Source organism: Canis aureus, chromosome 5, assembly GCF_053574225.1.
Source record: "Canis aureus isolate CA01 chromosome 5, VMU_Caureus_v.1.0, whole genome shotgun sequence".
Classification (NCBI taxonomy): Eukaryota; Metazoa; Chordata; class Mammalia; order Carnivora; family Canidae; genus Canis; species Canis aureus.
Window position 1 is genome coordinate 58,739,407 of NC_135615.1, and position 12,722 is coordinate 58,752,128.

Consider the following 12,722-nt stretch of genomic DNA (forward strand, 5'->3'; position numbering starts at 1 on the left):
GGGTCTCCAGGATCGTGCCCTGGGCCAAAGGCAGGCGCCAAACCGCTGCGCCACCCAGGGATCCCTTAGCTCCTTTAAAAGGTAGCTAGTGTGAACCCTTTGCACTGTTGTCTTGGTCCCTTCCTTGAGACTCCTGCCCAGAGTAGAGACATGTAGCTGAAGTTGTTGCTACCACCTAGGAAGACTGGGTGATGGCCACACCTAGGGAGAGTGGGTTCACAAGCTGGAAGGACCTGGGTTCCTGAGGACTTTGTGGGCACAAATGTCATGCCAGCCCTGGGCTACCTATCTCCAGATTTTTTTTTTTTTAAGTTTCTTTTTTATTTATTCATGAGAGACACAGAAACACAGGCAGAGGGAGAAGCAGACTCCTCACAGGGAGCCCGATGTGGGACTCGATCCTGGATCCCAGGATCATGCCCTGAGCTGAAGGCAGCCCAACTGCTGAGCCACCCAGGCATCCCTATCTCTAGATTTTTATGTCAAAGAAGTAAAGTTTATCTTATTTAAGCCAATTATTTGGGGTCTCTACTACTTAAGACAATCCCAATTTTTTTAGTTTTTTTAAGATTGTATTCATTTATTTGACAGAGAGAGACCACAAGCAGCAGGGGGAGCAGCAGAGGGAAAAGGAGGAGCAGGCTCCCCAGACAACCCCAATTTTAACTGATATACTGGCAGTTACTTTGAACTCCCTTCCACCTCTTCCTGCATGTAATCACTAACCCCCTTTTATCTGCCTCTGTGATATGGCCCAGATCTGTAATCTTTTGTCCAACATTACTACTTCCACTTGAACTTAAACAATCAGAATTTCAAAAAAAAAAAAAACAAAAAACAATCAGAATTTCTTACCTGGATTACTCAGCCTTCTTTCTACCTAGTCTCCCTATCACATAAGGGTTGTCCCTTTCCATCTATCTTTCCTATCAGTAACCCAAATTAGCTGTCATATGAGAAAGTTAAATATATATATTTATATATATTATTATATTTATTTATTATTATATATATTATATATATTTATTTATATATTTTTTTATTTTTTTATTTACTTATGATAAGCACACAGTGAGAGAGAGAGAGGCAGAGACACAGGCAGAGGGAGAAGCAGGCTCCATGCACCGGGAGCCCGACGTGGGATTCGATCCCGGGTCTCCAGGATCGCGCCCTGGGCCAAAGGCAGGCGCCAAACCGCTGCGCCACCCAGGGATCCCTATATTTAAATATATATATAAGAGAACAGTATAACAAATACACCCAAAATGACCATTGTTAATATTACTTGTAACTTTTTTGTGAAGCAAATATGACAAAGTTGTGTCATTCCCTCCATAAGGGCAAACACCTTCCTATACTCTCCTGTACTGAAATGTATCCTTGGTGTATGTTTTTTTCAGACTTTTACATACATTTACAAATGAATACATGAAATGATTTTGCTTATATTAAAATTTTACCCATGGAAAAAAAAAAAAAATAAAATAAAAAATAAAATAAAATTTTACCTAAATGAGTCTGCAACTTGTTTTTTTTATGTTTTTGAGGCTTGAGCTCACTTACACGTAGCTCTATAGCACTCCATCACATGACTATAAGAGCACATTTATATAACTATTGATGAGCAACTTGGCTGTTTCTTGTGTTTTTCTTTTATGAACATTGCCTCACTAATATCCTATACATGTTTGAGGTCTCGAAGGCTATACCTGGAAGTAAAATTGCTGGATCTTAAGATAGTGATTGTTATGGGTCAAAATGCATTCTCCCAAAATATAAGTTTAAGTTCCAATCCCAGGTACCTGTGATTTGCAAGCTGGGTCTCTGCAGATGTATAAGATGAAACCGTCACTGTAGGCTCTGATCCAATACGATTCATGTCCTTGAGGAGGAGAACAAACTCAGAGATACACACAGGGAGATAATACAATGTGAAAACAAAAACAAAACAAAAAAAAAATACAATGTGAAAACAGAGGCAGATTGAGTGATGTGTCTATAAGCCAAGGACCTGCTTGCTGGCAAGGATTGCCAGCAACTGCGAGAAGCTGGAAGAAGGCAGGGAGCAGATTCCTATCCCAGAGACTCCAGAAGGAACGAACCCTGCTGACATCTGGATTTTGGGCTTCTAGCCTCCCGAACTGTAAAAGAATAAATTTCCATTGTTTTAACCATCCAGTTTGTAGCATTTTGTTAGAGCACCTGTAGGAAGCTAATCTAGTAGTGGAATGGAAAGTTGTGGCCTATGGGAGCACAGGCTGAGGTCAGGGAGAGAGCAGATGAATCTGAGACAGTCGCTTGGGGCTGGGCTGGGAAGGGCCTAGAATATGACCTCAGGCAATGAGATGCCACAGAAGACAAATTAAATTGGCAAGGGACACGGTTCTATTTGGGGTTTAGAGAAGTATCTGAGAAACAGCCATTTTTTAAAATTTTATTTTATTTTATTTATTTATGATAGGCACACAGTGAGAGAGAGAGAGAGGCAGAGACATAGGCAGAGGGAGAAGCAGGCTCCATGCACCGGGAGCCCGACGTGGGATTCGATCCCGGGTCTCCAGGATCGCGCCCTGGGCCAAAGGCAGGCGCTAAACCGCTGTGCCACCCAGGGATCCCCGAGAAACAGCCATTCTTGAGAGCTGACTTGTTTGAATCATTCTAGTTCTGATATCTCAAATTTATTCACTTTTTCCTTTAAAACTGTTTCATTCCATTCCACACACAACTGTAAGGATTTGACTGACAAACACAAGTTTGTCATTAAAAACCATGCATTGGGGATCCCTGGGTGGCGCAGCGGTTTAGCGCCTGCCTTTGGCCCAGGGCGCGATCCTGGAGACCCGGGATCGAATCCCACGTCGGGCTCCCGGTGCATGGAGCCTGCTTCTCCTTCTGCCTATGTGTGTGTGTGTGTGTGTGTCTCTCTCTCTATCATAAATAAATAAAAATTAAAAACAAAAACAAAAAACCATGCATCATCTTGCGCTACTACACCAGGCCGTTCTTAGACATAATCGGCTAATCTCAATCATCACAAATACCCCCACGAGATGGGCCTGTTATCCTCTACAAACCAGGGATAAAGAAAGATTCAGGAAGAAGGTGGGTGATTTGCACTTAGGGAAACAGCTTGCTAAAGTCTGAGGACTGGCCACCTTGGGCACTGGCTGTACGGCAGATGGCAAATTACTCTCACCTACATCGGTATATATTTTCCCAGCTCTCGAGTTGGCATAATAGCTGCTACCTCTACAGTCGGGTCTGTCGTGATTAAACCAAAGCTTTTCAGGCGCTGCGAACCGCGATACAACGCAGGGTCACAGTTCTCCGGGACCACGTGGCCCTGGGGGAGCCGACTCCCGGGCGAGCCCACGCGGCTCAGAGGCGGCGGCCGCGCCGAGGCGCCCCCGCCGCCAGGGTGCGCTGTGACGACGTTCGCGCCGGCGGACGGCCGCTCTAGCCGCCCGGGTAAGTCGCTGTCCTTACCTCCCGCGGGAGCCCGCGCCTGCGTGTCTGCGCCCGCCGGCCTGCGCTCCGTCGTGCCGCTGCCCACTGCCTTCTCGCCGCCCAGCATGGCCCTGTTGCACTCCGGCCGCGTCCTGTCTGGGGTCGCCGCCGCCTTCCACCCAGGCCTCGCTGGTGCGGCTTCTGCGAGAGCCAGGTAAGCAGGGGAGACGGACACGGAGCTGGGGACGACGGGCCTGCCCATCCGGGCTGCCGGCGCCCCAGGGCATCTACCCCCCAGCCCCCCAAGCACAGGCACCATACACACACTTTCTCTGACACCCCCTCGGCTTCAGTGGGGGCTGATAATTGAGCGTCGGCGCCTCAAAGTGACCCTCGGGGTCTTACATCCCCATCCCTCCCCTCCCTTGTCCCGGGACCGCAGGACAGCGTGCCAGCGCATTCCCCCGGGTTCCGAGTCTGCGGCCCTCTACAGCACCCGGACTCCCATTCAGGGTTTGGGGGGTCACGAGACGCGGATTCGGCGCCGTGGGGGCGGGGGGCGGGGGACGGGGGGTGGGGTGAGGTGGCGAGGGGAAGGCTCTCGCGGCTGCGGTGCCCGGCCGGCCTGGCGCCCATTGGCTGCGCCGCCGAGGCTGCCTTGCGCGGATTGGCTGCGGCGCGCAGGGCCGGGTGCCCTTGGTGCGCTGCCCTGGGGCGCGCGGCGGGGCTCACCTGTCGTGGCCTCCCGCGGGCTTGAGCGGGGTTGCAGGGCCGCGGCGTGCTTCTGGCCGTGGGCCGCGGGAAAGGAAGTACAGGGCAGGGAGGCTCCCGGGGCCCTGGCTTTCAGGCCCAGCTCTCGCTTCTGCATCCCCTGACCTTGGTGCGTGCATCCTCCCTCCTTCCCCCTCCCCCGTGTTACCACCAGAGTCCCCGGTGACCCCTGGACCATGTGGCCTTCACATGGAAAAGGTTCAAGGTGTAGTTCACCTCCTTTTTGTTTGACTATAGGGAAGTCACCGCTCTTCCTCTCCACCTCTCTGTGCTCTCATTTACTAAATATTTCGTCACAGTCTCACAGAGCCAGGTGCTAGGCCAAATGATAGAGGCAGTGGTGAACGAGTGACGGGTGTCACTCAAGACATTTACAAATATGTAACTTCACACTGTGCTAAGTGTTGCAATAAGAAAGTATGGAGTTTAAAACGAATTAGTAATTCCTTCCTAGTGAAGACCCAAGCCAGGCGATTAAGTGACTCAAGAAGGCAGTTTGAGACTGTATGCTTTAAGTACCACCTAATGAGGAGCCTAGTCTCCAGCCCACCACGGGCCAGATACTGATTACAAGGAGCAAAGCCCTGGCCTGTTCTGTGTGCCTTGATTGTATGCCTGTCATCCTCAACCGGCAGAACAGTTTGTCCTTTACACAGCCTCACACTCTTGGCAGTACAGTTTTGCTTGGGCTTTCACACTTTGTCTATCCCTGATTTAGTTCCTCCTTGGCACTCTTTCAAGGTGTGCTCTCTAAGCCAGCCTACCTAGTGGACCAGAATTAGGGAGAAGAGAAAGGGGTGCCTAAAGTTATGGGCAAGAGAAAGTTTTGCAATATTGTAGTGGTCTTAAAAGTGATTATTGTTTTATAGATTTGGCTGGGTGGCCTAAAGCTTTACTTAAAGTGCTTGGTGCATATCCCTATGGGTGTGACCTTTTAGTCATTCTTTGAGTTTGAGTGGCTGACTCATTTTTCTTTTCAGTCTTTTCACAATGAGAATGTAAGTTCCATAACGACTTTGCTCACTGCTGTAAAGTCTTAAAGTAGTTGAGCATCTACAGCTGAGAAGATGCTGTTCAGATTTAAGCAATGATACATGATTGGGTGATAGAGCCAGCTGCCATATTTGGCCATGACAGGTAACCCTTCCGACAACAAGGAAATGAGAACCTTCACTGCTGCCACTGTAGAAGTGATCTTGACCAAAGTATATTTTTTTAAGATTTTATTCATTTGTGAAAGACACAGAAGGAGAGAGACAGAGACACAGGCAGAGGGAGAAGCAGGCTCCATTCAGGAAGCCCAATGTGGGACTCAATCCCAGGACCCTGGGATCACGCCCTGAACCAAGGGAGACACTCAACTGCTAAGCCACACAAGCATCCTGATCTTTACCAAAATCTAAAGTTTATTTAAAGTAAACTCCACTAATTGAAATTTCTTTATTTTTTTAAACAGCCCATTTTTATACAATTCAATCTTGGCAGTCAGCATTCTGAAGAACTGAGGGTTAATCCTATAAAATACTTAATTGGTGTTGAGTCTTTTTTTTTTTTTTAAGATTTTATTTATTCATGAGAGACATGGAGGGGGGAGGCAGAGACACAGGTAGAAAGAGAAGCAGGCCCCATGCAGGGAGCCCAATGTGGGACTCGATCCCGGGACTCCAGGATCAGGCTCTGGGCTGAAGGCAGCGCTAAACTGCTGAGCCACCCAGGCTGCCTGGTGTTGAGTCATTTTAATGGAACTCTTAAGTTCAAATGTTTCATTTAGCTGTATTATTTGTTGTAAGATTTTATTTATTCATGAGAGACAGAGAGAGAAGCAGGCTCCCTGCAGGGAGCCCAGTATGGGACTCGATCCCCAGACCCTGGGATCACACCCTGAACCAAAAGTAGACACTCAACCACTGAGCCACCCAGGCGCCCCCATTTAGCTGCACATTTTATTTTATTTTATTTTATTTTATTAAGATTTATTTATTTATGATAGACATAGAGAGGCAGAGACACAAGAGGAGGGAGAAGCAGGCTCCATGCTGGGAGCCCGACATGGGACTCCATCCCGGGACTCCAGGATCGCGCCCTGAGCCAAAGGCAGGCGCTAAACCGCTGAGCCACCCAGGGATCCCCATAGCTGCACGTTTTAAACAGAAAACACTCAACATTTAACCTTTTCTGGTTGACCGTGCTGTGAAAACATAGTGACATGAAATCAGGCTTAGTCCCAGGTCAGTAAAGAAAGGGAAATATGCTAATATATCTTGATTTATAATGATCTGTTCTTAATTATCCTGATTAGTTTTTAGGGAAATAAGTGAAGGCATATCATGAGACCCTTTAGAAAGGCAGTGTGCAATAGTGGTATAATAGCCAGTAGTTAGAAGATCAAAATTGTAGTATCATCTTTGCCATATTTAGCTCTGTGATCACGAGCAAATTAATTCACTTCTCTTCATATTTTAAAATAAGAATGTGAGGGAAAGCATTTTTTTTAAACTATAAAGCACCAGACAAGTTCCCAGAAAAAAATGCAAGGAATTAGAAAGGCTTATCTGAATAGTTTGTATCTAACATCTTTTCGTTTGCTAGTCAACATTGCTCAATGACCGGGCTTTGCTCTTAAGTCCAAAGTACATTGGCAGGAATCCATTTGTAGGCCACAGGTTACCAGCATCATTTTTGTCCCATCTTGTGTTCATCTATTACTATTCCATTTATTCATTTATTTATTTATTGTAAGATTTTATTTAGGGACGCCTGGGTGGCTCAGCGGCTTCGCATCTGCCTTCGGCCCAGGGCATGATCCTGGAGTCCTGGGATCGAATCCCACATCGGGCTTCCTGCATGGAGCCTGCTTCTCCTCTGTCTGTGCCTCTGCCTCTCTCTGTGTGTCTCTCATAAATAAATAATTTTTTTAAAGATTTTATTTATTTATTCATGGCAGAGAGAGAGAGAGAGGCAGAGGGAGAAGCAGGCTCCATGCAGGGAACCCGACGTGGGACTCCATCCCGGGTCCCCAGGATCACACCCCAGCCTGAAGGCGGCGCTAAACCGCTGAGCCACCGGGGCTGCCCAATAAATAAAATATTAAAAAAAAAAAAAAAAAAAGATTAGAAAAAAAAAGAATGGTGCCTTCCGTCCTTGGGACAGCAGTCTTGTCATTGTTTTTCGTTTTGTTTTTGTTTTGTTTTAAATATTTATTTACTTATTTATTCATGAGAGACATACAGAGGGAAGCAGAGACACACTCAGAGGGAAAAGCAGGCACCATGCAGGAAGCCCACTGTGAGACTCGATCCCCGGCCCCAGGATCACCCCTGAGCCAAAGGCAGACGCCCAACCACTAAACCACCCAGGCATTCCAAGTCTTGTCATTGTTGATTAAAGGCCTTAGAAACAGTGATATCTTTTTTTTTTTTTTTTTTAAGATTTTATTTATTCATGAAAGACTGAGAGAGGGAGGCAGAGACAGAGAAGTAGGTTCCCTGCAGAGCAGGAAGCCCGATATGGGACTTGATCCCAGGACACCGGGATCACATCCTGAGCCAAAGGCAGATGCTTAACCAACTGAGCTAACCAGGTGCCCAGAGATATCTTTTTTAAAATGATAATTGCTTACTGGAAGTTTTCTATATGTCCTTGACATTCAGAGTATTCCTTTCACTCATCAGTGGCAAGTGGCTACATGTTTTCAGAGTCTGAATTGTGGGTAGGAAATAAAGGAAGCTTTCTTCAGGCCCAGTTCAGCAATCACTTCAAAGTATCTTTCTTACTTTTGCTTAGAGACTGGAAAAACTAAGCAGCCTACAACAATGAAAAAAGAGGGAGATTTTGAGTCCTGGCAATAGAGCTAGTAAGGGGGAAGAATGGTAATAATGTCTTATAAGATTGTAAAAAAACTAAGTAGAAGTAATTGAAAAGCAAGAAAGACCTGTATTTAGTCATAAAGTTATGACCATATGCTTCTTGAATTATCTACATATTTGCCTCACCAGACACCTTACTAGTGGCACTATAGTTATAAATGAAAACATACAAGTAATAACTTAGGAGTGTTGATACTAACATCAAGCGCTCACTCTGCTCCAGGCCCTGAGTGTTTTAGATTTAATAACTTCTTTCACTCCTAACTCTGGGAAACTCCTAACTCTGGGGAGGAGGGCGGGGGGTGGGGGTGAATGGGTGACGGGCACTGAGGGGGCACTTGACGGGATGAGCACTGGGTGTTATTCTGTATGTTGGCAAATTGAACACCAATAAAAAATAAATTTATTATAAAAAATTAAAAAATAACTCCTTTCATCCTTATAACATCTCTGTAGGAGAGGGACTCTTATGCCCTCATTTTTCAGATCAGGAAAGTTGAGACTTAGAAGTTAACTGGCTTGCCTGTGCTCCCTCCCCCAAGCTGGTATACAGCTGAGCTGTTATTTAAATCCATGCAGTGTGACATTATCTAAGGCAAGCTAATAAAAGAAATAAATGCCTGGGAAATCCAAAAATGGAATAATCTACCCTTCAATAACAGAATTAACTGTGTGTGACAATTACAGCTACTAATGCTGAGGTAGTTTTTAGCATGTCAGAAGAGCATAAATTTAACTCTAATGCTGTGCTGAGCTATCCAGTGTGCCTTATGGAGGAGTGAAGTGTACAAGTGCTGACTGGTCACTGACTAGTTCAACAAGGGAACCATTTTCGAGGAAAAAAATCTAAATAATTCGCTGAGCTTGTCAGCATGATAAGCAGAGAGAACTTTCACTGTGCTGTGCTAAAACGTTTGATTGCTTGAGATTGGATAAATGATTACTAAAAAAACTTGAGCTATTTCACCTGGGTAATTTGGACCCTTGCTTCCCAAGCTTCCACTTGTCACTGTAGAGTGCCCCCCACACACAACACACACGGTCTGTTTCACCTTTAGCCTTTATTCTTATGCCTCTGTTGGGAATGCCTTTTTCCTCCTGTCATCCTTAGCACTCACCTCATATGTCACCTCCTCTAGGAAGCCTCCTGAAGCTTTTCTTTCTTCCCCTCCCCCAGGTTAGTAGGTCCTGTCCTTAGGCTCTGAAAAATAATATTCTGTGCTCTGAGCCTGTCCTTATCACTGTACATCACCCCCCACACACTCTAGCCTGCATTGTTTAGGACTCCCTACGGGTCGTCCCACTGGGCTAATGTGGTAGGGAGGGGTGGTTTTACTCTACATTCCCAGCTTTTAGCAGATAGCACATTCTCAATAATTAATTTAGGAGATCATAAAGACTTTGTTTTCCATAATATTAAACTGTAAAAAGCTTTTTGCTTATTTGCCCTGAAGAAAAGGGGTAGAATAATCTTTTTTGCAGAACAGTAATTTACCTTGAGGTAAAAAACCTCAGTTGATACATTAACTGCTGCCAAGAAACTGTTTATTTTTTTATTTTTTTTTTTTTAATATTTTTTTTATTTATTTATGACAGACATGGAGAGAGAGAGAGGCAGAGACATAGGCAGAGGGAGAAACAAGCTCCATGCAGGGAGCCCGACATGGGACTCGATCCCGGGTCTCCAGGATCACACCCCGGGCTGAAGGCGGTGCTAAACCGCTGCACCACTGGGGCTGCCCAAGAAACTGTTTATTAGAAACAAAGATGGTGCTTCTTCCGTGCCCTCTTAGAAGTCTCAAAGTAGTTCTAGGTGAAACATAACCTGAAAGTTTTCTGTTTGCTATATTTAGGATTCAATCTGGGAAGGCTAATTCAAAAAAATTGTTAGATATTTGATCACTTGATTAAAATAATATTGTGAGTGGTTGAGAATTAATCATTGTTTACCTATGAAAATGGAAAAACAGGGATCCCTGGGTGGCGCAGTGGTTTGGCGCCTGCCTTTGGCCCAGGGTGGGATCCTGGAGACCCGGGATCGAGTCCCACGTCGGGCTCCCCGTGCATGGAGCCTGCTTCTCCCTCTGCCTGTGTCTCTGCCTCTCTCTCTCTCTCTCTGTGTGACTATCATAAATTAAAAAAAAAGAAAAGAAAAAGAAATGGAAAAACATTAAAATTAAACACAACATGACTTTAAAACCCTTTCATATGTGAGGAACTTTTGTTTTTGTTTTTTCTTTAGACGTAAGAGAGTCAACAAAGCATAGAGAAGTATTCTGTTAACAAAGAATCTCTACTATCTAGGCAGATTACACAGAAGGTAAAAAAATAACCTTTTGTGGGTTTTGTTTTGTTTTTAAAAACATTTATTTATTCATGAGAGACTCAGAGAGGCAGAGACACAGGCAGAGGGAGAAGCAGGCTCCATGCAGGGAGCTTGACATGGGACTCAATCCTGGGACTCGATCCTGGGACTCCAGGACCACTGAGCCACCCACGGATCCCCTAACCTTTTGTTTTAAAGGTAAAGTCATTAAGGGGCACCTGGGTCACTCAGATGGTTAAGCATATGCCTTCAGCTTAGATCGTGATCTTCAGATCCTGGGATAGAGCCCCCCAGCTCAATGGGGGCGAGGAGTCTGCTTCTTCACCTCCCTGTTTCTACCCCTGCTTGTGCTCATTCTCTCTCTCAAATGAATTTAAAAAATCTTTAAAGGTAAAGTCATTAATCACTAAACCAAGGAAGACGGCAAACATTTTTAAAATGTTAACACATTTCATAGTTTCTTTTCAGACTAAATTCTAATGAATCAAGACAAACTTCATTTTCCAAGTTTTGTCCTTGTATGGTCTTTCATATTTGCAACAAACTGATACTTTAATGCAGTATTGACCAATTTCTCAGTTTTAATTTCTAAAACAGTAAATATTAGTAGTTATACTCTACATAAATAAAAGTTGTTTCAGGCCCTCAACAAGTTTTAAGAGTAAAAAGGGATCTAAAGACCAAAATGTTTGAGGACTGCTGCTTTAGGACTACATAACTTTTTTTCCTTGAAAAACAAAAACATAGACAAAATTGCATTTCTGTCACATTTGATCCAAGTATAGTCTCAGCCACTCATTAATAATAACTTTTAACTAAAGTAACTTCCATTTCAACAAACTGAGGGGAAGGCATTGATGTCAATCCTACACAGACATTTTAGAAGACTAGTGGACTCACATAGTTCAGCTTCTACACCCATATGTAGTATATCCCTTTAATACTTTCATATATATATATATATAGTCAACAAAGAACATATTCACTAAAATGACCCAAAGCTCTGGACTTCTAGTTTCCAGAACTGTGAGAAAATAAAATTCTGTTGTTTAACCCAAAAAAATTTTAATAAAATGACCCAAAGCTATAGCCTCCTAGCACACATAAAAATAAGAAATAAAAATTATGCATGGTGATTACCAAGAAATCATCTAGGTAGCCAATGATTAACTTATAATTGATCCAAGATTTTGGGGACACCTGGGTGGTTCAATCGGTTGGGCATCTGCCTTCAGCTCAAGTCATGATTCCAGGGTCCTGAAATCAAGCGTCACATCAGGTTCCCTACTCAGTGAAGAGCCTGCTTCTCCCTCTCCCTCTGCCTGCCACTCCCCCAGCTTGTGCGGGCGTGCTATCTCTCTTTCTCTCTGTCAAATAAATACAATTTTTCTTAAAAAAAATTAATATCAGAGTCCAGTAGAGGGTTGTCCTGCAATGTGCCTGACCAGTACTTCCCAAAACAGTCAAAGTGATCAAAAACAAGGGGTGTCTGAAATTGCCACCACCAAAAGCAGCCTAAGGAGACATAACAAGTAAACACAATATGGTATCCTGGATAGAATCTTAGAACAGAAATAGGACATTAGGTAAAAACTAAAGAAATCTGAATGAATTGTGGATTTAATTTTAATAATGTGTCACTATCAGCTCATTAATTATAACAAATGTATTCTAATATAAAATGTTAGTAATAATAGGAAACTATTGAGGGGCAGGTGTTGGGAACTCTACTAGCTACTCAGTTTTCTGTAAATCTAAAAATGTTCTAAAAAATTTAACCTACTGGGGCTCCTGGGTGGCTCAGCCAGTTAAGCCTCCAACTGTTGATTTCAGCTCAGGTGTTGTTCTCAAGGTTGTGAATTAAGGGCCATCTTGGGCTCCATGCTGGGTGTGGAGTCTACTACAAAATGAATGAATGAATGAATAATTTACTAATAAAAGAGAAAAGGGGCATCTGAGTGGCTTAGTCAGCTAAGCATCTGCCTTCGGCTCAGGTTACAATCCCAAGGTCCTGGGATCAAGCCCTAAGTCTGGCTCCCTGCTCAGCAGGGAGTCAGCTTCTCATTCTCCTTCTGCCCCTCCCCATCACCTGTGTGCAGTCCCCCCACCAAAAAATAAATAAAATCTTTCCCCAAAAAATGTACTTTTTAAATTTTTTTAATTGAAGTATAACTAACATACAGTGTTATATTAGTTTCAGGTGCACAATATAATGATTCAGCAATTCTGTATGATAGGCAATCCTTACCAAGGTGTGTGTTTACTCTTGGGATGCCTGGGTGGCTCAGCAGTTGAGCATCTGCCTTTGGTTC

The 12,722-nt window shown here is 44.2% G+C and overlaps 1 protein-coding gene and 1 long non-coding RNA gene across 2 annotated transcripts in view; one reads left to right on the top strand and one right to left on the bottom strand.

The window, feature by feature from the left end:
• Positions 1 to 3,997, bottom strand: LOC144314277 (uncharacterized). The gene is made up of 3 exons (XR_013380111.1): positions 3,487 to 3,997; positions 1,803 to 2,141; positions 1 to 64 (listed from the first exon to the last, which is right to left on the bottom strand). It is a non-coding gene; the product is annotated as an uncharacterized LOC144314277 (long non-coding RNA).
• Positions 3,484 to 12,722, top strand: part of GOT2 (glutamic-oxaloacetic transaminase 2) — a 25,178-nt gene continuing 15,939 nt past the window's right edge. The window contains exon 1 of the mRNA XM_077898208.1: positions 3,484 to 3,661. Within this exon, the coding sequence (XP_077754334.1) occupies positions 3,573 to 3,661 (89 nt within the window). The 5' untranslated portion in view covers positions 3,484 to 3,572. The remainder of the gene's footprint in view (positions 3,662 to 12,722) is intronic.